The sequence below is a fragment of the Schistocerca gregaria genome, chromosome 2, assembly GCF_023897955.1.
Source record: "Schistocerca gregaria isolate iqSchGreg1 chromosome 2, iqSchGreg1.2, whole genome shotgun sequence".
In the NCBI taxonomy this organism is placed as follows: domain Eukaryota; kingdom Metazoa; phylum Arthropoda; class Insecta; order Orthoptera; family Acrididae; genus Schistocerca; species Schistocerca gregaria.
The window spans coordinates 811,873,506-811,896,806 of NC_064921.1; the positions used below are offsets into that span (position 1 = coordinate 811,873,506).

The window sequence follows — 23,301 nt, forward strand, 5'->3', positions numbered from 1 at the left end:
TTCATTTTCACAGGTATTCTGCACCAGGATGACCTGATTTATTTATTCTTCATCTCAGCAATGTTTCCAGATTTTGTAAAGACTGATCCTGAATATCAAACAGTCAAAAAATTGACAAAAATGTGGGCAAATTTTGTTAAAAATGGGTAAGTTCATGTGAATTCATCTGCAGTGTATATTAAATACTACTAATTTCAAATAATGGTTACCTGCCGTATGTGTATAGAACCTAACAATAACAAAACACACACACACACACACACACACACACACACACACACACACACACACACACACACACACACACACACAGACAGACAGAGAAAGAGAGAGAGAGAGAGAGAGAGAGAGAGAGAGAGAGAGAGAGAGAGAGAAGTTTAGCACCTGGAAGGAATGGTCCAATAAAGTCCTAATTTCATACACGTAGATATCATCAAATATGTGTGTATCTTGAATGTTGCAACAGTTCACGATCTTCAGAATGCTTACCACATGGTATTACTGTTGTCATAACATGGACATGTTATCAGACATTACAAAGTATGTAATGGGTGTGCTCTATGGCAAACAGATGGTGAGCATTGTGAGGGACCATGGAGAAATCTGTGCTTGTGTGACAACATTACTCACATTAAACAGAGTTTGAAAGGGCATCATTGTAGCTCTGCATATGGCCAGCTGGTGTATGTGTGGTGTCCGGATGTGACAGTGGCATAATGTTGTGCTGAATGGGAAAAATTGAACGAAACCACATGTGACATCAAGGTTTTGGTTGATCAAATTTGAACACATTAATGGAGGATCAGTGCATGGTGCACAAAGTAATTCATGCTGCCATAACCTCTGTGCCTATTATCTAAGTCCAAGTAATGCACTCACTGCAGTACTCCATGATGTGCCACACCTCTGATCAGAGACTAGCTAAAGCCAGGTTACCAGATCACCATCCCATGCATGGGCTATTGCTTTACAGCACAGACAGGTGCATTTTAAGTGGTGCCATACCCCATGAAACACAGACTGCTGACAAATGGCAATGCATCATTTTCAGTGATAAATGTTTGGAGTGACATACCAGTGTTACCTCTTCAGGCATGGTGCGAAGACATCATGCATGAGAGAAAAAAAATGTATCTTGCTGTACAAGTTGATGATGGGATTCTGTTTAGAGAAGACATCTGTCAAATGAAAAATCTTCTGCACAAACTGAAGAACAATTTGAGACTACAGCTGATGAAGAACCAACAACATGTCTTGGGCTTGAAATCAAAAGAATGGAAGACGATGTCTTTATTCATCAAGAAAAATATGCTAAAAAGTGGTGAAAAGATGCAGAATGGAAAAATCAAAAAGGGTAACAACTCTAGTTTCATCACAATGAGAAGTTGAAGAAATCAATAGAGAGATGTCAGACTTTCTGTATCGTTAATTGATAGGCAGTTTATTGTATTTGGCATGTAAAACAAATTGGACTTGGCATGTGCAGTGAACTATGAAAGAAGATCACTGGGTGATAAAAATCATTCAGACATCCAAAATCTGAGCAGAACTTCAGATACCTGCAGTCAGCGACATGGAGTAGCATATTCTACTCATCAGAAAAACAAGAACAAGAAATAGTGACTTACTATGATGCACATTTCTCAGGTGATGGGAAGTATAAGAGAAGGGACAGCGGAGGCAGAGGTGAACAAAAATATGAAAAAACAATGCAACACAACACATCAGCCATCTGGCGTATGGGAACCGAGTAAACACATCTCCAGAACAACACACATGGACCGGCAACATTGGAAATCACCAGTGTGGGTGTTTCATCAATAAAAGAAGCAAAATATGTATGAAAAAACAAACTGCCTTTCATTTAATTGCAAAGATAGAACACAGCTCCATGAATCAGCAACCAGTTGCACAAAAAAATTTTATTCCTTTACCAGTTTCGGGCATCTAGTGCCCTTCTTCAGAAGACTGTACAGAAAAAGGTGCCACAAATAAATACAAATTAGAGAAGAATATTAATATTCAAGAAAGAAAAGTTTAAAATTTAAATATAAAAATATCCTATATACAATTATTGCATTATTAGTAAGCATAAAAAATAGATAGCTGTATGCAACATATTACTGTAGTCCTAAAAATACAAGAACTGTATGTTATACAATAAAAAAGGCATTAATGCAAAAAGAGCTCATAAATGCTTGCAAGTGGCTCATAGTGCCTGTACAAATATAGTACAAGGAAATTAAACAGCAAGTCCAGACATCATGCCAGAACTGGAGCTTGTCAGCTAGGGACATGCATACCCTGAGTTATATCTCAGGATGGGGTAAAAGTATAACAAAATAACACAACAAAAACTTATGCAACTAAGGAATAAATTAAGATGTAAGTGCACATAACCACAGCATTAAGTAGCATATAAAAACCTAATGATAAATGAAATAAATTGCTTTATTTACATGAATCTAATATGCACAGTGCCTTTATGCTTAATCCAAAACTGGAATGTGCATAAGACTCAGTGGTGGATTATATTCACGTACAAACTTGAATCCATTGTTTACTGGGAACATAATTTACATTCAGATGTTGGCCCTTACTTCCCAATGAAATCTCAAGTGTTTTTAGAATGTTTTTATCATGCAGATTTTATTTTATTATTACTACTTTTCTTTTTTTGCAAAAACACATTTCTACATTTGAATGAATATTTTGGTCAGTTGTCTGTTACTTTTTCAGTATTTTTTATGGCATTCCTGGTTATGAAGACAATATTCAATTCATCTGCCAAAACTCTCTGCGAGCACTGCTGTCTCCTCAAGATGGACTGAGTTCCATTCCTCCAGAACACATGAAATAATTTGGCCTGTGCTATGTGGATGAGATTCTTTGAAGACTGCATCTTGTAGTCTGGCCCATAGGTGCTCTATAGAGTTTAGGTTTGGACTGTTTCCAGACCAATCATTCCACACAATAGGAAACATTCTTTTAAGAAACACTACTACTTATTTAGCTGTGTGAGCTGTTACTCCCTCTAGCATAAGAACAGTATTGTGTGGATTTGGGAAAAGACCATTCTGGACTGCTTGACCACTGACAGGAACAATACTTTCCCAATAATAATCACCACTGATGGTGCAGTTCAGTTTTTCCACAGCTACAAATGCCACCATTATCTTCAGTCACTTGTTTGTTGGTTTTTCAACCCTGTTGCTGTCACTAACGTTACAGTCACCTCTATTAACCCAAACACTAACAATTTTTCAATCAAACCCAATGTCTGAACAATTTTGGTGTTAGACATCCCATTGGCATGGAAGCCTTGTATCTCAGCATGAGCTTGTATGTGATTAATGTCAATTTTTTAAAGATGGCCTTAAAAAAGATGAAAAGATAAATAACCACAGATCTATGTACAAACAAAGGTAAAAATTAATATACTGTATGAATCCATTAAACCAAAAAAAATCATTACAACACTGTCTTTTTTATGTCTCTGATTAAAATTTGGAGATTACATTATTTTCTTTTTGTTCTTTCATTAGGTGAGAACATAAGAAAACATAAAAAAATATTTAATGACAAATTTTCATCAACTTACATATTACAGGAATGTTAAATTTGTGAAAATGATCTGCTTAGAAGTGCACCACCACAACAAAAGTTACCACCAGCTGACAAATGGCTGTAGTGATATGTTCACTATGATTCATTAAGTAATTTAAACTAACATGAAGTTCATATAGCCAGCACCATCTGTTAGTGTAAAGTGTTACTATCTCCACAGAGCATCTCTTCATAAGAAATGGAGAATCTTCCCATCCACTTTGTATATTACAATACACTACATGTCCACTCCAGTGAAGGGGATAGAAATTGTTTCATACTAGCTTGTACATTTGCTCAAAGCACATATTAACTTTACTGAATCAAAGTCAAATTTCAGTAAAACATTCAAAATATTATGTAGTATTTCCCAAAATTACTATCTTACTAATGTATTCTGTCAGAATATTCATGATACTTTTCACTTATTGCAAGATCATCAGCATCAAAACTATAAACATCGAATTTGCACTGCATGAAAAACTAAATATGCAACCTTATATATTCAATAATTTACTGATATATTAATATTTCAGTTCATGCTTCCATGGAAGTGCCATTAGTTACATACACAAAACTAGACATTACTTCAGTCAATATAGATGTTTCACCAGAACAAAATCTGTATATTTGTTGGTCGATTGGTTGATTTAGGGGAGGGAATCAAACAGCAAGGCTATTGGTCCCAACGGATAAGGAAAGGATGGAGAATGAAGTCAGCCGTGCCCTTTCAAAGGAACCATCTCAGCATTTGCCTCAAGTGATTTATGGAAATCACAGAAAACCTAAATCAGGATGGCAGGACATGGGTTTGAACCATCATCCTCCTGAATGTGAGTCCAATGTGCTAACCACTGTGCCACCTCACTCAGTCTGTATTTGTCTGTACACAGTTAATTTTATATAATTTACTCAAGCCTGTTAATCCCATGAAATTCTTTCTTTACCAACCTTGTTAACTAGAGGAGTGCATTTGGAAAAAATTTAAGCTACAGCAAAGTCAGGTGACTACTACATATAATACTTTTCATTAATACTTCCTCATTATCTGTACTTCACATAGTCCATTATACTTCATTATATCATCACCTTTACTTCTACGTCATTACTTCATTAAACAACAAATGAACACTTGCACTGCTTAATGTACTAAAAATGATTCTAGAGCACTTCACCCCACAGTAACCAAACATAATATTATAGATAAAATGTCCGCTCCTGGTAGCAGAGTGGTCAGTGCAACGGAATGTCATACCTAATGGCCCAGGTTCAAATCCCAGCTGGGTTGGAGGTTTTCTGTACTCAGGGACTGAGTGTTGTGTTGTCCTTATCATCATCATTTCATCCCCACTGACACATAAGTTGCCGAAGTAGTGTCAACTTAAAAGACTTGTACCAGGCGAACGGTCTACCTGACGAGAGGCCCTAGCCACACGGCATTTCCATTTATGGATAAAATTCCATTTTTCATACCACAAAAAACATCAATTAGTGAAATGAATACTTCACTTTATGTCAAAGCACTATTCTGAATCTAGGCAACACAGATACAAATATTTTCTTTGTTCTACAGACTTTACTATATGCAACAATATTCACTTTTTCCTTACTAATGCCTGAACGGCTCAAATATGCCACATTTCAACTAAAGATGAACTTTTTCCATAAGCAGTCGCATACAATTTCACTTTAGACTGAGCGAAAGACTTTAATATGTTTACAGAAACAGTACTGGCACATGTATATAAAATGTTCTGTCTTTCAGCTGCTATATAAACATTTATTGGCTCACATATTTGCTGGTTACATTGGATTTTCAGCATTATCTCCAGATGTTAAACTGAGCAAGGTAATGCAGTGGTTAGCACATGGGACTCATGTTACGGAGTATGATGGTTCAATCCAGTGTGTGGCCATCCTGATCTAGGTTTTCCATGATTTTCCTAGATCACTTAAGGCAAATGCCGGGATGGTTCCTTTGAAAGGGCACAGCCACTTTCCTTCTCCATCTTTCCCCGATCTGAGCCCGTACTCCATCTCCAATGACCTCATTGTTGACGGGGTGTTAAACATTAATCTCCTCCTCATCCTCACCCAATGCTTAAACATTTTCTTACATTCTTACACATTTTATATTTTACATTTGTAAGTTACCTTTTGGCTGAAAGAAAGTGATTATTACAAACACAAAAAACTCATCATTATTATATTTTTAAAAATCAAAACAATATATCATAAAGTGTAGCACAGTTTTATATATTGTACAGGCTTCCATCCTGTTGCGTTGCTGCAGTTCATCACTACACAAATTTTATGCCCAACACCCGGCAGATTTTAATCATTCAACATATTATATCTCCTTATAATCTAAAACTGTGCAAAGTAGATGGTGATTACTATCCACTTACAAGCTACTGACAGGATAGTAAAAGAGTTTCAGGGATACAGGAAAGAGGAACAATGAAATCATCTAGCTCTGAGAGGCATTATGCACTGTGTAATGTGTTTACTAAAGGGCAGTGAACTGCATCCCACAGGTGGATTCACAATTAAACTGATCCCATGACCTTCCATCTAGTTTTACATTACTGATTGCAGAACAACTTCTATCTTTCGGAACATTTGCCAGATCAGTACAAAGCACAACAAAATTTCTGAACATTTAACCCCCCAGCAAACACAAATGCATTGACCTCTACTTTATTATAAAAACTACTTTCTATATGATAACACTGCACATTACTTTTTGGTAACTGCTGACTTTACTGTCAGTACCAAAAAATTATTTCTTCCACCAGCTAAATTTTTACTTTATCATTAGCTTCTAATAACTTAAGAATAGCTACCATTGGCAATTTAACATATTTCTTCCTTTTGGCAACAACATTTACATTACTTACTAATTGTCCTTCATTTACTCATTATCTATCAGTATCTTCATACATTCTTCCAACAAGACCAACACTGTCATCATCACATTGCTTAACATCTCACTAAAAATTCATTAACTTTGACAATAATTTCTGTCACTGCTTGTACACAGTATTTTTTTTAATATCACTTACATTTAAAGATACAACCTTCTGTACAAATGCCAGACCCCAATTATCAACAACATTTACACAAATCAAAAAAAGGTTTGCATCGCCTCAGTTCCGAGAGTGCTGGAACCTGTACAGAAAATTGGAATAGAGATCAACATAAACATAATTTCCACCCATTTATTGCTCATGAAAGTCACACATTGCATGTTTTACCACCATACAGTGAGACCTTCAGAGGTGGTGGTCCAGATTGCTGTACACACCAGTACATTTAATATCCAGTAGCACTTCTCTTGCCTTGGTGCATGCCTGTATTCATCATGGCATACTATCCATGAGTTCATCAAGGCACTGTTGGTCCAGATTGTCCCTCTGTTCAACGGTGATTCAGTGTAGATCCCTCAGAGTGGTTGGTGGGTCACGTCATCCATAAACAGCCCTTAAATCTATCTGAGGCATGCTCAATAGGGATCATGTTTGGGGAACATGCTGGCGACTCTAACCAAGCGATGTCATTATTCTGAAGGAAGTCATTCACAAGATATGCATTATAGGAGCACAAATTGTCATCCATGAAGACAAATGCCTCGCCAATATGCTGCCGATATGGGCAGCTTTGATAAATGAATAGTGAAGGCAGCAGAGGATCGAGTAGGTAAAAAGAGAAGGGCTAGAAGAAATCCTTGGGTAACAGAAGATATATTGAATTTAATTGATGAAAGGAGAAAATATAAAAGTACAGTAAATGAAGCAGCCAAAAAGGAATACAAATGTCTTGGAATGAGATCAACAGGAAGTGCAAAATGGCTAAGCAGGGATGGCTACAGGACAAATGTAAGGATGTAGGAGCATATATCACTAGGCATAAGATAGATACTGCCTACAGGAAAATTAAAGAGACCTTTGGAGAAAAGAGAACCACTGGTATGAATATCAAGAGCTCAAATGGAAACCTAGTTCTAAGCAAAGATGGAAAAGCAGAAAGGTGGAAGGAGTATATAGAGCATCTATACAAGGGCGATGCACTTAAGGACAATATTATGGAAATGGAAGAGGATGTACATGAAGATGAAATGGGAGATATGATTCTGCGTGAAGAGTTTGACAGATCACTGAAAGACCTGAGTCGAAACAAGGCCCCGGGAGTAGACAACATTCCATTAGAACTACTGACAGCCTTGGGAGAGCCAGTCCTGACAAAACTCTACCATTCTGTGAGCAAGATATATGAGACAGTCAAAATACCCTCAGACTTCAAGAAGAATATAATAATTCCAATCTCAAAGAAAGAAGGTGTTGACAGATGTGAAAATTACTGAACTATCAGTTTAACAAGTCATGGCTGCAAAACACTAACGTGAATTCTTTATAGACAAATGGAAAAACTGGTAGAAACCGACCTTGGGAAAGATCAGTTTGGATTCCATAGAAATGTTGGAACATGTGAGGCAATACTGACCCTACGACTTATCTTAGAAGATAGATTATCGAAAGGTAAACCTAGATTTCTAGCATTTGTAGACTTAGAGAAAGCTTTTGACAATATTGACTGGAATACTCTTTCAGATTCTGAATGTCTGGTTGAAGGCATATGCGACACTCATCGGTGAAGAGAATGTGATGCCAGTCCTGAGTGGTCATTTGGCATGTTGTTGGTCTCATGTGTACTGTGCTGCATGGTTTCATGAATGCAAAGATGGACCTCACCATGGATGTTGAGAGTGAAGTTTCGCATCATGCAGCCGATTGCGCATGACGTTCTGTGTCTGCACAAAAAGCATTACTGAACACGGTGGCGTTGCTATCAGGGTTTCTCCAAGCCATAATCCGTAGGTAGCAGCCATCCACAGCCGTAGTAGCCCTTGGACGGCCTGAGCGAGGCATGTCGTCAACAGTTCCCATCTCTCTCTACTTCCTCCATGTCTGAACAACATTGCTTTGGGTCACTCCGAGATGCCTGGACACTTCCCTTGTTGAGAGCCCTTCCTGGCACAAAGTAACAATGCAGATGCATTTGAACTGTGGTATTGACTGTCTAGACATAGTTAAACTGCAGACAAGAGAAGCCGTGTACCTCCTTCCTGGTGGAATGACTGGAACTGATCGGCTGACAGACCCTGTCTGTCTAATAGGCACTGCTCATGCATGGTTGTTTACATCTTTGTGTAGGTTTAGTGACATCTCTGAACAGTCAAAGAGACTGTGTCTGTGATACAATATCCATAGTCAATGTCTACCTTCATGAGTTCTGGGAACTGGTGTGGTGCAAAACTTTTTTGTTGTTGATGTATGTACCTATTTTTTACCAAGAAAATTTTCATCATCTTCCCTATCAACCCATTTCTTCTCTGGTTTTGTTCATTCATCCTGACAGGATCGACAACAGCAACTTCCATACCCTCATTGCACCTATTTTAAATTATATTTTCATTGGGTCACATTTTCTGAATTCAGGTATCTCATTTATTTTCAGAACAAACTTTTGTAGATTATAATTTGAAATCAAATTGTCAGTATCATTTTTAGTTACAATTTGAAGCTATCAATATCTTCTTCAATGTCAATACTATTTTGTTCATTTTTTAGTCTAAAATACCAGTGTCCTTTTTTAATTTCTTTTAGAAGTCGCTAGTATTTTTGTTAATTTTTATCACTATCTTGTCTGCAAACTGCTGTAGTATTAACCTAATACCATCACCTCCATACTTTTCCTATTCACTTTGTTTCTCTTCACGAAATTTGTATTTAACAATAACTTGTCCCGTCAACTCTGAATTACACTCTTTTACTCCATCACATTTCAGCAATCAGTTATTATCTGATTTCATTGGTTTCATCATAATGATAACATTCCTTTGATTTTACACCACTGTCATCTTCAGGTCCACTCTTACTGTTTACTACTTGTCTCTCACTCTCAAATGTACTGTCTCCCTCTTCCTTATTCACTCTTACTGTTTACTACTCATCCCTCACTGTCAAACACCCTGTCTCCCCCCTTGTCACTAATTTTGGCAAACAGTTACTTAGACTTAAACAACAATACTTTAACTCCAAACTTTTCAATGGCAGTTGCTGCTGCTATTGAAATCTTTTGCTGTTGCAGCTCATAACTGCCATCTAATTACTGCTTCCACTCATAACTTACATGCCAATTGCATATACTGTCACACCAATCTGATTTGTCGATAATTGGGTTTTGCACAGATTGCCTGCTGTTCAAAATGGTGTTGATGACAATGTTGGCATCACCAAAGTCTTCTCCATAATGGCATCAAATGTGACAATGAAGTCTTCTGTTCACATATAACAGGTGTAGGTGGATTTTTTACCAGCCACGCGATTCTAATGTGACAGTTCTACATTCATTTGAAAAAAGTCTACAGTCAATAGTGCATCAATACCCAGATCATGCAATACTGGTTGGAGGCGATTTTAACCTGCTGAGTATAGACTGGGATATCTATGGATTCAAGCAACTAACTCGGTAGATCACATGCAATGGACATACTTAGACCGTATAGCTACAAATAAGCCAGACCTCACCAACAATGTCAGTAAATAGAAACAGGTATTAGCGATCATAATGTCACTATAGCAAATATGATTATGAAACTTAATAAATCACTCAAGAATGGTAGGAGACAGTTTCTGCTAGATAGGACAGATAAGCAATTATTAACATCTCACTTAGACAGTGAATTGGCATCACTTAGTTCCAGTAAGGTGGATGTAGAGGATTATGGGCAAAGTTTAAGCAGATGGTAACTCATGCTCTGAATAGTTACATGCCTAATAAGTGGATAAAGAATGGAAAAGACCTACCATGGTTTAATAATGAAATTCAGTGGATGCTGAGGAAGCAGAGACTGTTGCACTCTTGGTTCAAAAAGGAATGCATAAATAATGACAAGTGATGGTTAGTAGAGATTTATGCACCTGTGAGAATATATATGCATTAAGCATACAACAACTACTACTGTCACACCTTAGCAAAAGATCTGACAGAAAACCAAAGAAAATTCTGGTCATACATTAAATCACTAAGTGGGTCTAAGGCTTCCATTCAGTCCCTTGTTGACAAGGCTGGTGTGACAGTTGAAGATAGCATAACAAAAGCTGAAGTTTTAAATTTCACCATAAAGAAATTGTTTACACTGGAGAATCATACAAACATACTATCATTTGACAATTGGACACTCTCCCATTTGAACGACATAGTAATAAGCATACCTGGCATAGAGAAACAACTGAAGAATTTGAAAGCAAATAAATCACCAGGTCTCTCAACCAGTGCAAAGTCCCAAGCAAATGGAAAAAAATTGCAAGTAACTTCAGTATGAAGAAAGGTAAAAGGATAGACCTGGAAAGTTACAAAGTTGGAGCATATGGAATAAGTTCACAGATATGTGAGTGACTCAAAGACTTCTTGAATAATAGACCCCAGTATGTTGTCCTCGACAGCAGTGAGTTTATCAGAGAGCAGGGTATCATCAGGAGTGCCCCAGAGAAGAGTGACAGGACCACTGTTGTTATCTATATACAAAAATGATTTGGCTGACAGAGTGGGCAGCAATCCATGGTTGTTTGCTAATGATGCCATGCTTTACAGTAAGGTGTTGAAGTTGAGTGACTGTATGAAGATACAAGAAGGCTTAGACAAAATTTCCAGTTGGTTTGATAAATAGCAGCTAGCCCTAAATGTGGAAAAATGTAAGTTAATGCGGATGAGTAGGAAGATGAAATCTGTAATGTTTCGATACAGTATTACTAGTGTCCTACTTGCCACAGTCAAGTTGTTTCAATATTTGGGCATAATGTTGCAAAGTGATATGAGATGGAACAAGCATGTGAGAACTGTGGTAGGGAAGACAAATTGTTGGCTTTGGTTAATTGGGAGAATTTAAGGAATGAGTGGTTCATCTGTAAAGGAGACTGCATATAGGAAGCTGGTGCAACCTATTCTTGAGTACTTTTTGAGTATTTGGGATCCATGCCAGGTCAGATTGGAGGAAGACATCGAAGCAATTCAGAGGCGGGCTGCTATATTTGTTAGTGGTAGGATCGAACAACATGTAAGTGTTATGGAGTTGCTTTGGGAAGTCAAATGGGAATCCCTGGAGGGAAGGCAACAATCTTTTCAAGAAATGCTATTGAGAAAATTAGAGAACCAGCATTTGAAGCTGACTGCTGAACGATTCTACTGCCACAACATACATTGCGTGTAAGAGCCATGAAGATACGATATGAGAAATTGGGGCTCATATCGAGGCATACAGATAGTTGTTTTCCCCTTGCGAGTGGAACAGGAAAGGAAATGACAAGCACTGGTACAGGATACTCTCCGCCACGCACCGTATGGTGGCTTGCGGAGTGTCTATGTAGATGTGGGTGTAGATATGCTTGATGTTGTGTTTCACATAACATAATTTGCAGTGTCCCAACTACTTTTCATGCGCTGGCCTATTTGCTGTCTAAACATAGTCTTAGCTTGTTTTATACTCCACAAAAATATAGTTCACTGTCCAATAGCTTTTTACCACTCTACATAAATCTGGATTTTCCATTGTTTCACTGTCCTTTTTAATTGTTTAGGGTGGAACAGGCCTCAATACACCCAAGTTGTAATTATACCATGGTGGGACAGTTCCTCATCCGGTAGGGCACCATATATATACATACTGATGTAATTCTTATAATGTTTCCTCCATAGCATAGTATTGCTTTGGTACTAACAATCTCAAGCATTGCAAAGCTGGAAGTCTAAATGAGTGTCGGATGATGTTTGCTCAAAGTTGTACATGACATCTTAATTTAGTTTGCCCTGACACACACATTTAATCTTCACTAAGATTGATTACCCTACATTACACATCAAGCATGGTAGCACAGTGTTTAGCACACTGGACTCTCATTTGGGAGGATGATGATTCAAACCGGTGTCCAGCTGTCCTGATTTAGGTTTTCCATGATTTCAAATCGCTTCAGACAAATGCCAGGCTGGTTTCTTTGAGAGGGCATGGTCTATTTCCTTCCCCATCCTTCCCTAATCTGATAGGACCGATGACCTTGCTGTTTGGTCCCCTGCCCAAAACCAACTATCCAACCTACATAGCAAACAATTGTTTATGTTTGTTTCCCTGTGCTTACTGTATAAAACCAATGTGCTGAACACAAATATGCCATTAGTTTATTCTTCTTCTCCCCCCTCCCTGACATAAATACTTTCTGATATTATAACTCTGTGTCCTGTTTGTATGTAATTTATATTCTTACATTCATGTTGTGGGAGTTCAAAGCCCTTGGGTCACTGTAGACTATCAGTAAGATGTCACACTTCAGGTGGAGTATTTGTATTCCAGATTTCATGCCATTTGCTGTCAATAATGAAACTGCTATCAGTAATCTGCTGGGCCAGTCACAGGGTTGGATTTCTGGAATAAAGTCAGTTTGTTGTCAACCCTGGAATTCTTCATGGATGGGAAGTTGAATATTATTCATTATTTACTCATTATTGTGAAATATTCTTCCAATGGAACTTCTTGTCTTTAAGACAGGAGAGACTAAGTGGCTGACTGTTGGAAGCTAGTGTAGTGGAGTAGTTTTTACATGCCCTGAAATGTTTGTATTGAGCCAAGTGTCTGTGTTATGCATGTGAAGTCTGTTGAGCCACACCAGAGCCCAATATCCAGCCATATAAAAAACTAAGCTGTGCACAGAGGTTTGCTGGCCAATTTGGCCAAGCGGTTCTAGGTGCTTCAGTCTGGAACCGTGTGACCGCTACGGTCGCAGGTTCGAATCCTGCCTCGGGCATGGATGTGTGTGCTGTCCTTAGGTTAGTTAGGTTTAAGTAGTTCTACGTTTTAGGGGACTGATGACCTCAGATGTTAAGTCCCATAGTACCCAGAGTCATTTGAACCATTTGCACAAAGGTTTGAAGTGTATCTGCTGATGCTCCCCAGTTAGTAATGTAGAGTTTCGGCTTAAGGTTGTTCGGTCTGCTTAATTTCCGAGAAGCCATTTTGGGATGCTTCTAGAAAAATAGTGTACTATCAAGAGTCATTCCTATATAATGTGAGTGATTCTGATTGGAAAGCACTGTGTCTTTCATGGACCTCTAGTTTGTAGTCTGCTGCTCTGTTATTAAGTAGAAACTGCTGACTTCAGTTTTAGAATGAGTGTGTCTGAGTCTCCACATGATGAAACTAGTTTGTAGAAATCATAAGTTGGAATGTTTCCCAAACTTTTTAACTCTCTTTGCTGAAACACAAGTGTTAGATTTTAGTACCATATATCCAAAACTTCTTTCCACTGGTTTCACGTATGTCAGAAGGTTGAAAATTAGGAGGGATAATACTGACCCCCAAGATGCAGTCCATATTTAATTTCCTTTCTTTGATTGTGATATTACCCCTGACTATGCTCAAGTGCCTGTCTGAGAGCACATTATTAATTAATCTCATTGTGTTTTGGCAGAGGATGACTCTGATTGCCTTATGGAGAAGCCCTTCCTTCCACAATGTATAATAAGCAGCAGGTCAAGTTGAAAAAGACTACAGATATCTTCAGTTGTTTCTGAAATCCAGCTTTGATGTGGGTATGCATGTAGTTCTAATAGAGGAAAACATTCCATGTGGGAAAAATATAACTAGAAACAAATATGATGTGACTTACCAAACAAAAGCGCTGGCAGGTCAATAGACACACAAACAAACACAAACATACACACAAAATTCAAGCTTTCACAACCAAGGTTGCTTCTTCAGGAAAGAGGGAAGGAGAGGGAAAGACGAAAGGATGTCAGTTTTAAGGGAGAGGGTAAGGAGTCATCCCAATCCTGGGAGTGGAAAGACTTACCTTAGGGGGAAAAAAGGACAGATGTACACTCGCACACACACACATATCCATCTGCACATACACAGACACAAGCAAACATTTGTAAAGGCAAAGAGTTTGGGCTTGGTTTTGATAGTTTTGTGATAAGAAGCAGAGATGTGGGTTGTAGTCTCTGTTATAGCCACAGGTCTGAATGGAGCCTGTCACATAACTTAACGTACCCATTGTGGAACAAGTCTAGTAGCTGCGCAGTTTTGTTGGATTATCACCTGAAAACACTGATGTAGGATCTTCCCCTTAAAATGGATAGCCATAAGTTTATATTGAAGTACACAGTTGAAAGTTTACCAATTTTTAATCATGTCTTTAATATTCTATCAGTGATGACCAAGTCTCTTACAGCCTCTAATGTTTACAGGTAGTTAGTGTAGACATATGTGTAGCATAATAGTTCTTACCTCATCAGAAAGTAAAGGAGCACAAAGTAAAGATGAAGTGATCAAAGGTCGCTTCATATACAATTTAGTAAATATGGTACACATCTACATCTACATCGACATGGATACTCTGCAAATCACATTTAAGTGCCTGGCAGAAGGTTTATTGAACCACCTTCACAATTCTCTATTATTCCAATCTTGTATAGCATGCAGAAAGAACAAACACCTATATCTTTCCATACGAGTTCTGATTTCCCTTATTTTATCATGGTGATTATTTCTCCCTATGTAGGTTGGTGTCAACAAAATATTTTCGCATTCAGAGGAGAAAACTGGTTTATGGAATTTCATGAGAAGATTCCGTCGCAGCGAAAAACGCCTCACTTTAATGGTGTCTAAACCAAATCCTGTATCATTTCAGTGACACTCTCTCCCACATTTTTCAATAATACAAAACACGCTGCCCTTCTTTGAACATTTTTTGATGTCCTATCTGATAAGGATCCCACACCATACAGCAGTATTCTAAAAGAGGACGGACAAGCGTAGTGTAGGCAGTCTCCTTAGTAGATCTGTTACACTTCCTAAGTGTCCTACCAATAAAATGCAGTCTTTCATTAGCCTTCCCCACAACATTTTCTATGTGTTCCTTCCAATTTAAATTGTTCATAATTGAATTTCCTAGGTACATATTTAATTGAATTTATGGCCTTTATATTTGAGTGATTTATCGTGTAACCGAAGTTTAGCGGATTCCTTTTAGCACTCATGTGGATGTCCTCACACTTTTCATTATTTAGGGTCAACTGCAAATTTTTGCAACATTCAGATATCTTTCCTAAGGCGTTTTTCAGTTGTTTTTTTTACCTTCTGATGACTTTATTAGTTGATAAACAACAGCGTTATCTGCAAACAACCAAAGAGGGCTGCTCATATTGTCTCCCAAATCGTTTATATAGATAAGGAACAGCAAAGGGCCTATAACACTACCTTGGGGAATCCCAGAAATTACTTCTGTTTTACTAGATGACTTTTTGTCAGTTACTATGAACTGTAACCTCTCTCACAGGAAGTCACAAATACAGTCACATAACTGAGACGATATTCCATAAGCACGCAATTTCACTATTAGCCACTTGTGTGATACAATGTCAAAGGCCTTCTGGAAATCCATAAATATGGAATCAATCTGAAATCCCTTGTCAATAGCATGCGAATAAAGAGCTAATTGTCTTTCACAAGAACAATATTTTCTAAACCCATGTTGACTGTGTGTCAATAGACCACTCTCTTTGAGGTAATTCATAATGTTTGAACACAATATATGTTCCAGAATCCTGCTGCATATCGATGTTAATGATATGGGCTTGTCATTAAGTGGATTACTCCTACTACATTTCTTGAATATTGTTGGGACCTGTGCAACTTTCCAGTCTTTGGGTAAGGATCTTTCATCGAGCGAACGATTGTATATGATTGTCAAGTATGGAACTAATGCTTCAGCATACTCTGAAAGGAACCTATTTGGTATACAGTCTGGACCAGAAGACTTGCTTTCATTAAGTGATTTAAGTTGCTTCACTACTCCAAGGATATTTACTTCTACGTTACTCACGTTGGCAGCTGTTCTTGATTCGAATTCTGGAATATTTACTTCATCTTCTTTTGTGAAGGCATTTTGGAAGGCTGTGTTTAGTAATTCTGCTTTGGTAGCACTGTCTTTGATAGTATCTCTATTGCTATTGCACAGAGAAGGCACTGATTATTTCTTGCCGGTAACATACTTCACATACAACCAGAATCTATTTGGATTTTCTGCCAGGTTTCAAGACAAAGTTTCATTGTGGAAACTGTTATAAGCATCTCGCCTTGAAGTCCACGCTAAATTTCAAGCTTCTGTAAAAAATAGCCAATCTTGGGGATTATGCATCTGTTTAAATTTGGCATGTTTGTTTCATTGTTTCTGGAACAGTATTCTGACTGGTTTTATATACCAAGGAGCATCAGCTCCACCATTTGTTAATTTATTTGGTATAAATCTCTCAATTGCTGCCAATACTATTTCTCTGAATTTAGGCCACATCTGGTCTACACTTATAGCATTAATTTGGAAGGAGTGGAGAATGTCTGTCAGGAAGGCGTCAAGTGAATTTTTATTTGCTTTTTTTTAAGAGGTATATTTTTTGTGTATTTTTGGAGGATTTGAAGGTTCAATATTCAATCTTTCTATCACAACCCTGTGTTTACAAATCCCTGTATCCATTTTGATGCTCATTATTAACTCAGGATTATTTGTTGCTAAGAGGTCAAGTGTGTTTTTAAAACTGTTTACTATCTGCATAAGCTCATGAACAAATTGCTCGAAATAATTTTCAGAGAATGCGTTTAGCACAATTTCAGATGATGTTTTATGCATACCTCTGGAATTAAAAAGTATTTTTGCTAAAATATTGATGGTAAATTAAAGTCACCACCAACTATAATCGTATGAGTCAGGTATATGTTTGAAATCAAACTCAAGTTCTCTTTGAACCTTTCAGCAACTGTATCATCTGAATTGGGAGGTCAGTAAAAGGATCCAATTTTTATTTTATTCTGGTTGCCAACAATGACCTCTGTCCATACTAACAAACAGGAACTATATACTTCAATTTCTCGACAAGATAAACTACTTCTAACAGCAACAAACATGCCACCACCAACTGTGTTTAGCTTGTCCTTTCACAATGCCATAAGATTCTTAACAGAAATTTCAGCTGAGCTTATCTCCAGCTTTACACGATACCATTTCTCAGCTAAATCAAAACCATGCATTTTAATGGATACAGATTTTGTCTATAAAGTATACCCACTAAGTCTTGATTAAGTAAATCTGAATTTTTTAACTGCGTCCTGAAGCTGTTGTTATTGTCGTCTTCAGTTCTGAGACTGGTTTGATGTAGCTCTCCATGCTACTCTGTCCTGTGCAAGCTTCTTCATCACCCAGTAACTACTGCAACCTACATCCTTCTGAATCTGCTTAGTGTATTCATCTCTTGATCTCCCTCTACGATTTTTACCTTCCACGCTACCCTCCAATACTAAGTTGGTGATCCCTTCATGCCTCAGAACATGTACTACCAACCGATCCCGTCTTCTAGTCAAGTTGTGCCAGAAACTTCTCTTCTCCCCAATCCTATTCAGTACCTCCTCATTAGTTATGTGATCTACCCATTTAATCTTCAGCATTCTTCTGTAGCACCACATTTCGAAAGCTTCTATTCTCTTCTTCTCCAAACTATTTAACGTCCATGTTTCACTTCCATACATGGCTACACTCCATATAAATGCTTTCAGAAATGACTTCCTGACACTTAAATCTATACTCAATGTTAACAAATTTCTTTTCTTCAGAAACACTTTCCTTGCCATCACCAGTCTACATTTTGTATCCTCTCTACTTCGACCATCATCAGTTATTTTGCTCCCCAAATAGCAAAACTCCTTTACTACTTTAAGAGTCTCATTTCCTAATCTAATTCCCTCAGCATCACCCGACTTAATTGGACTACATTCCATTATTCTCATTTTGCTTTTGTTGATGTTCATCATGTATCCTCCTTTTATGACACGGTCCATTCCGTTCAACTGCTCTTCCAAGTCCTTTGCTGCCTCTGACAGAATACAATGTCATCGGCGAACCTCAAAGTTTTTATTTCTTCACCATGGATTTTAATACCTACTCCGATTTTTTTTTAATTCCTTCACTGCTTGCTCAATATACAGATTGAATAACATCAGGGAGGGGATACAACCCTGTCTCACTCCCTACCCAACCACTGCTTCCCTTTCATACCCCTCGACTCTTATAACAGCCATCTGGTTTCTGTGCAAATTGTAAATAGCCTTTCACTTCCTGTATTTTAACCCTGCCACCTTCAGAATTTGAAAGAGAGTAAGCCAGTCAACATTGTCAAGTGCTTTCTCTCAGTCTACAAATGCTAGAAACATAGGTTTGCCTTTCCTTAATCTAGCTTATAAGATAAGGCGTAGGGTCAGTATTGCCTCACGTGTTCCAATATTTCTATGGAATCCAAACTGATCTTCCCCGAAGTCAGTTTCTAATAGTTTTTCCATTCGTCTGTAAAGAATTCACGTTAGTATTTTGCAGCCGTGACTTATTAAACCGATAGTTCAGTAATTTTCACATCTGTCAACACCTGCTTTCTTTGGGATTGGAATTATTATATTCTTCTAGAAGTCTGAGGGTATTTCGACTGTCTCATATATCTTGCTCACAGAATGGTAGAGTTTTGTCAGGACTGGCTCTCCCAAGGCTGTCAGTAGTTCTAATGGAATGTTGTCTACTCCCGGGGCCTTGTTTCGACTCAGGTCTTTCAGTGCTCTGTCAAACTCTTCACGCAGAATCATATCTCCCATTTCATCTTCATGTACACCCTCTTCCATTTCCATAATATTGTCCTTAAGTGCATCACCCTTGTATAGACACTCTATATACTCCTTCCACCTTTCTGCTTTTCCATCTTTGCGTAGAACTAGGTTTCCATCTGAGCTCTTGATATTCATACAAGTGGTTCTCTTTTCTCCAAAGGTCTCTTTAATTTTCCTGTAGGCAATATCAATCTTACCCCTGGTGAGATAAGCCTCCACATCCTTACATTTGTCCTCTAGCCATCCCTGCTTAGCCCTTTTGCACTTTCTGTCAGTCTCATTTTTAAAACGTTTGTATTCCTTTTCGCCTGCTTCATTTACTGCATTTTTATATTTTCTCCTTTCATCAATTAAGTTCAATATTTCTTCTGTTACCCTAGGATTTCTAGTGGCCCTCATCTTTTTACCTAGTTTATCCTATGCTGCCTTCACTACTTCATCTCTCAGAGCTACCCATTCTTCCTCTACTGTATTTTTCCCCCATTCCTATCAATTGTTCCCTCATGCTCTCCCAGAAACTCTGTACAACCACTGGTTTAGTCAGTTTATCCAGGTCCCATCTCCTTAAATTACCACCTTTTTGCAGATTCTTCAGTTTTAATCGACAGTTCATAACCAACAGATTGTGGTCAAAGTCCACATCTGCCCCTGGAAATGTCTTACAATTTAATACCTGGTTCCTAAATCTCTGTCTTACCATTATATAATCTATCTGAAACCTGTCAGTATCTCCAGGCTTCTTTCATGTATACAACCTTCTTTTATGATTCTTCGTCTTGAAGCTAAACTGAGCAAAAACTGAGGCAAGATTGGCACTGTATACATCTGGTAACAAGCCTGAGCAAAAACTAAAGTAAGACTGATTGAAATGGTGCAAGCTTTGGCCTTATAAAGGCTCACTCTAATATTGTTCAACTTATTTAATTTATAATGATTTATAAATTCTACAGGCAGAATAGCTCATCTTCCATTGGCATTGATTCTGTCATATTTCATTTGTATATTTTTTCTCTTGAGCAGCCTCAGTGCAGTATTAATTTATGCTCATGCTGTTTGGGATCCAAGGTTTCTGACCATGGAATCCATCTTGCACATTAAAATTAAGTTATGACAAGATGGCGCCGATCGGACTAGTAGGTGTAAATTGCTCCGACAAAAGTGATGATAATGAAGTGAAAGGTGGTAATAATTGTAGGCTGTGCAACAAAAAAGTAAGGAAAGGTATCCATTGCAAATGCTGTAAGTGGTGGTTTCACGAAAACTGTTGCAAAATGAACAAAAACTGATAAAAGTGGACCACTCATGGTTGTGTGATGCATGTGTAACGGAAACGTATGAGAAAAAGTATATTGACATTATTAGAGACAAAGATGCAATAATTAGAGTGATACAAAGTGATCTTGAAGCTTTACAAGTGAAATGTGCTGCATTGGAACACAAATACAACATTTTGACGAATAATAATACTCGTCGTTCAAAAGTAAACAAAAGTAAGTGTTCTGAAACTTGTAACTCGCGTGTAAACAAGGAAGGTGCGGTGTCTAAAAATCCAGGAAGAGACGTTTCAGAAGAAAACAGTGTATTAGTAGTAGAAGAGGACCTGGGTGAAAGTGGACGCTTAGAAACAAAGACGAAATCTGCCAAGAACAATACTACTACCACACAAAAAGGAATGCAACATGGAGCCAAGGTAAAAATATTCGGAGACAGCCATGCACGTAATGTCTCAAACAGTGCTAAAGAGATCGTGAAAGTGTCTGCCATCGTTAAGCCAGGGGCTAAGTTTGGAAACGTGATTAGAAATGTAGAAACAGAATGTGCCAGTTCCAGTAAAAGTGACTGTGTTGTTCTCATAGCGGGATCGAACGACGTTTACTGTAACGAAGCCAGTGGATATATAAAAAAACTGCTCGTTATCCTGCAACTGCTGTCAACTACAAGTGTAATAGTAACTAATGTACCCATGAGATTTGACCTGCCCGACTGGTCGTGTGTAAACAGTGAAATTCGGCGAACAAATCAAAAATTAAAACACTTCTGTTCGAAATTCAAAAACGTAAGACTACTTGACGTCAACATATATGAAAAAACTTACTTCACAAAGCATGGACAGCACCTAAATCGATCTGGTAAGATGAGACTCGCATCAGATATAAACAAAGCTGTTGATGAAATATTGCGCGAAAGGAGTTGTGAAAACAAACACGTTATCGCCCTAAATGATAGCATGCAGGGAAACTAGCGAAATGGGCCAATTCCAACCGACTTTGGCCCAACATTAAAAACTCAGTGCAAGTACTGAAAACGCATGTGGAAGTGCCATTACGTAGTACAAAAGTTAGTTTTAAAGATGCTTTAGCTGGTAATGTTTGCAGTAGTAATTTCATTATGCATTTGAACATTAGAGGTCTATCTGAAGGAATGATCAGCAAGCTTTATGATATAGAAATTTTGTTAGAAAGTATGAAACAATCTGTAAAGGTAATATGTCTAAATGAGCATTGGCTTGAACCTGAAAATATCAAACTCCTCAATAAACTTACAGGTTACAAACTAGCTACCTACTTTTGTAGGACTAATGGGTATGGTGGCTCTTGCATACTAGTGCATTCCACAATAGGCTATGAAATAAGACAGAATTTTAGCTATTTAAATGAAGAACATACATTTGAGAGTTGTTGCATTGAACTTAGAGAGTATAACATGCTAATCATCAGTATATATCGCACCCCTGGGTACCACATAAGTTCTGTATTCCTAGAAAAATTTGAGACATTGTTATATAAATTAAAAACAGGAAAAATGCATAAGAAAATAGTTATATGTGCTGACTTCTACATTGATGTAAGAACTGATGACAAATTTTCATTACATTTAAAGAACCTGGTAGCTACATATGGGCTAAATCTAAATTTTGATCAATGCACAAGAATTACAGCAACCTCTTCAACTTGTATAGATAATGTTGTTAGCAGTTATAATTACAGTGTAAAAGAAAAATTTATTCTAGATCTAGGAGTCTCAGACCATTCAGCACTATTTGTATCACTATCAAAACTAAACCCAGCCTGCCCAACAAAAAGATGTAGGAGCTTTAGTGAAGGAAATGTAGAGGAATTTATTAAAAAACTAAACTCCACTGTGTGGTCAGTCAGCAAAGACACTTCCCCAAATGAAAACTACAATAACTTTTTAACTGAATTCATGAGTGTATTCAATGAATGTTTCCCTGTTATAACAGTACAGACTAGGACTCTTAAAAATAGATCATGGATAACAAAAGGAATAAAAGTGTCTAGTGCTACAAAGAGGAAACTGCATATGGAGGCAAAAGTGAATCGAAGTCCTGAATTTCTTAAATACATAAGCACATACAAAAAAATATTTGACAAAGTAGTTAAATTAGCAAAGCGTATTGCAAATAATAGCTATATCTCAAATGCTAAAAACAAATCAAAAGCTGTTTGGTCTGTTATAAGAAGTGAGGTCGGCAATGAAATGGAGAAAAAATGCCCCTCAAAACTAATGATAAATGGTAGAGCTGTTACAGATCCCAGTACCATTTCGGAATCCTTCAATGACTTCTTCATAAATTGTAATAAAACTAGTGATTATCCACCACCAAGTACAAAGGGTAGTGCTGCAGAGCAAAATTGCACGGGTTTTAAATTTTCCCATGTTTCCAGCTTTGATGTTATAAAAATCATAATGTCCCTAAAAAATTTAAACTCTGTGGGTTGGGATGAGGTCCCCACTAAAATAATAAAAATAGCCTGTCATAGTATTGCGCATCCACTCTCCCTCTTAATCAACCAGTCTTTTGATGAAGGATGTTTCCCAGACCGATTAAAATATGCAGAAGTAAGGCCAATTCATAAAAAAGGCAAACAAGATGAAATGGGAAACTATAGGCCTATCTCACTATTACCAATTTTTTCAAAAAT

General features: G+C 37.6%; 1 protein-coding gene across 1 annotated transcript in view; it reads left to right on the plus strand.

Moving 5' to 3' along the window:
* The window catches only part of LOC126335113 (esterase E4-like), a 143,823-nt gene that overhangs the window by 113,041 nt on the left and 7,481 nt on the right, over window positions 1-23,301 (plus strand). The window contains exon 9 of the mRNA XM_049998067.1: window positions 14-146. Within this exon, the coding sequence (XP_049854024.1) occupies window positions 14-146 (133 nt within the window). The remainder of the gene's footprint in view (window positions 1-13; window positions 147-23,301) is intronic.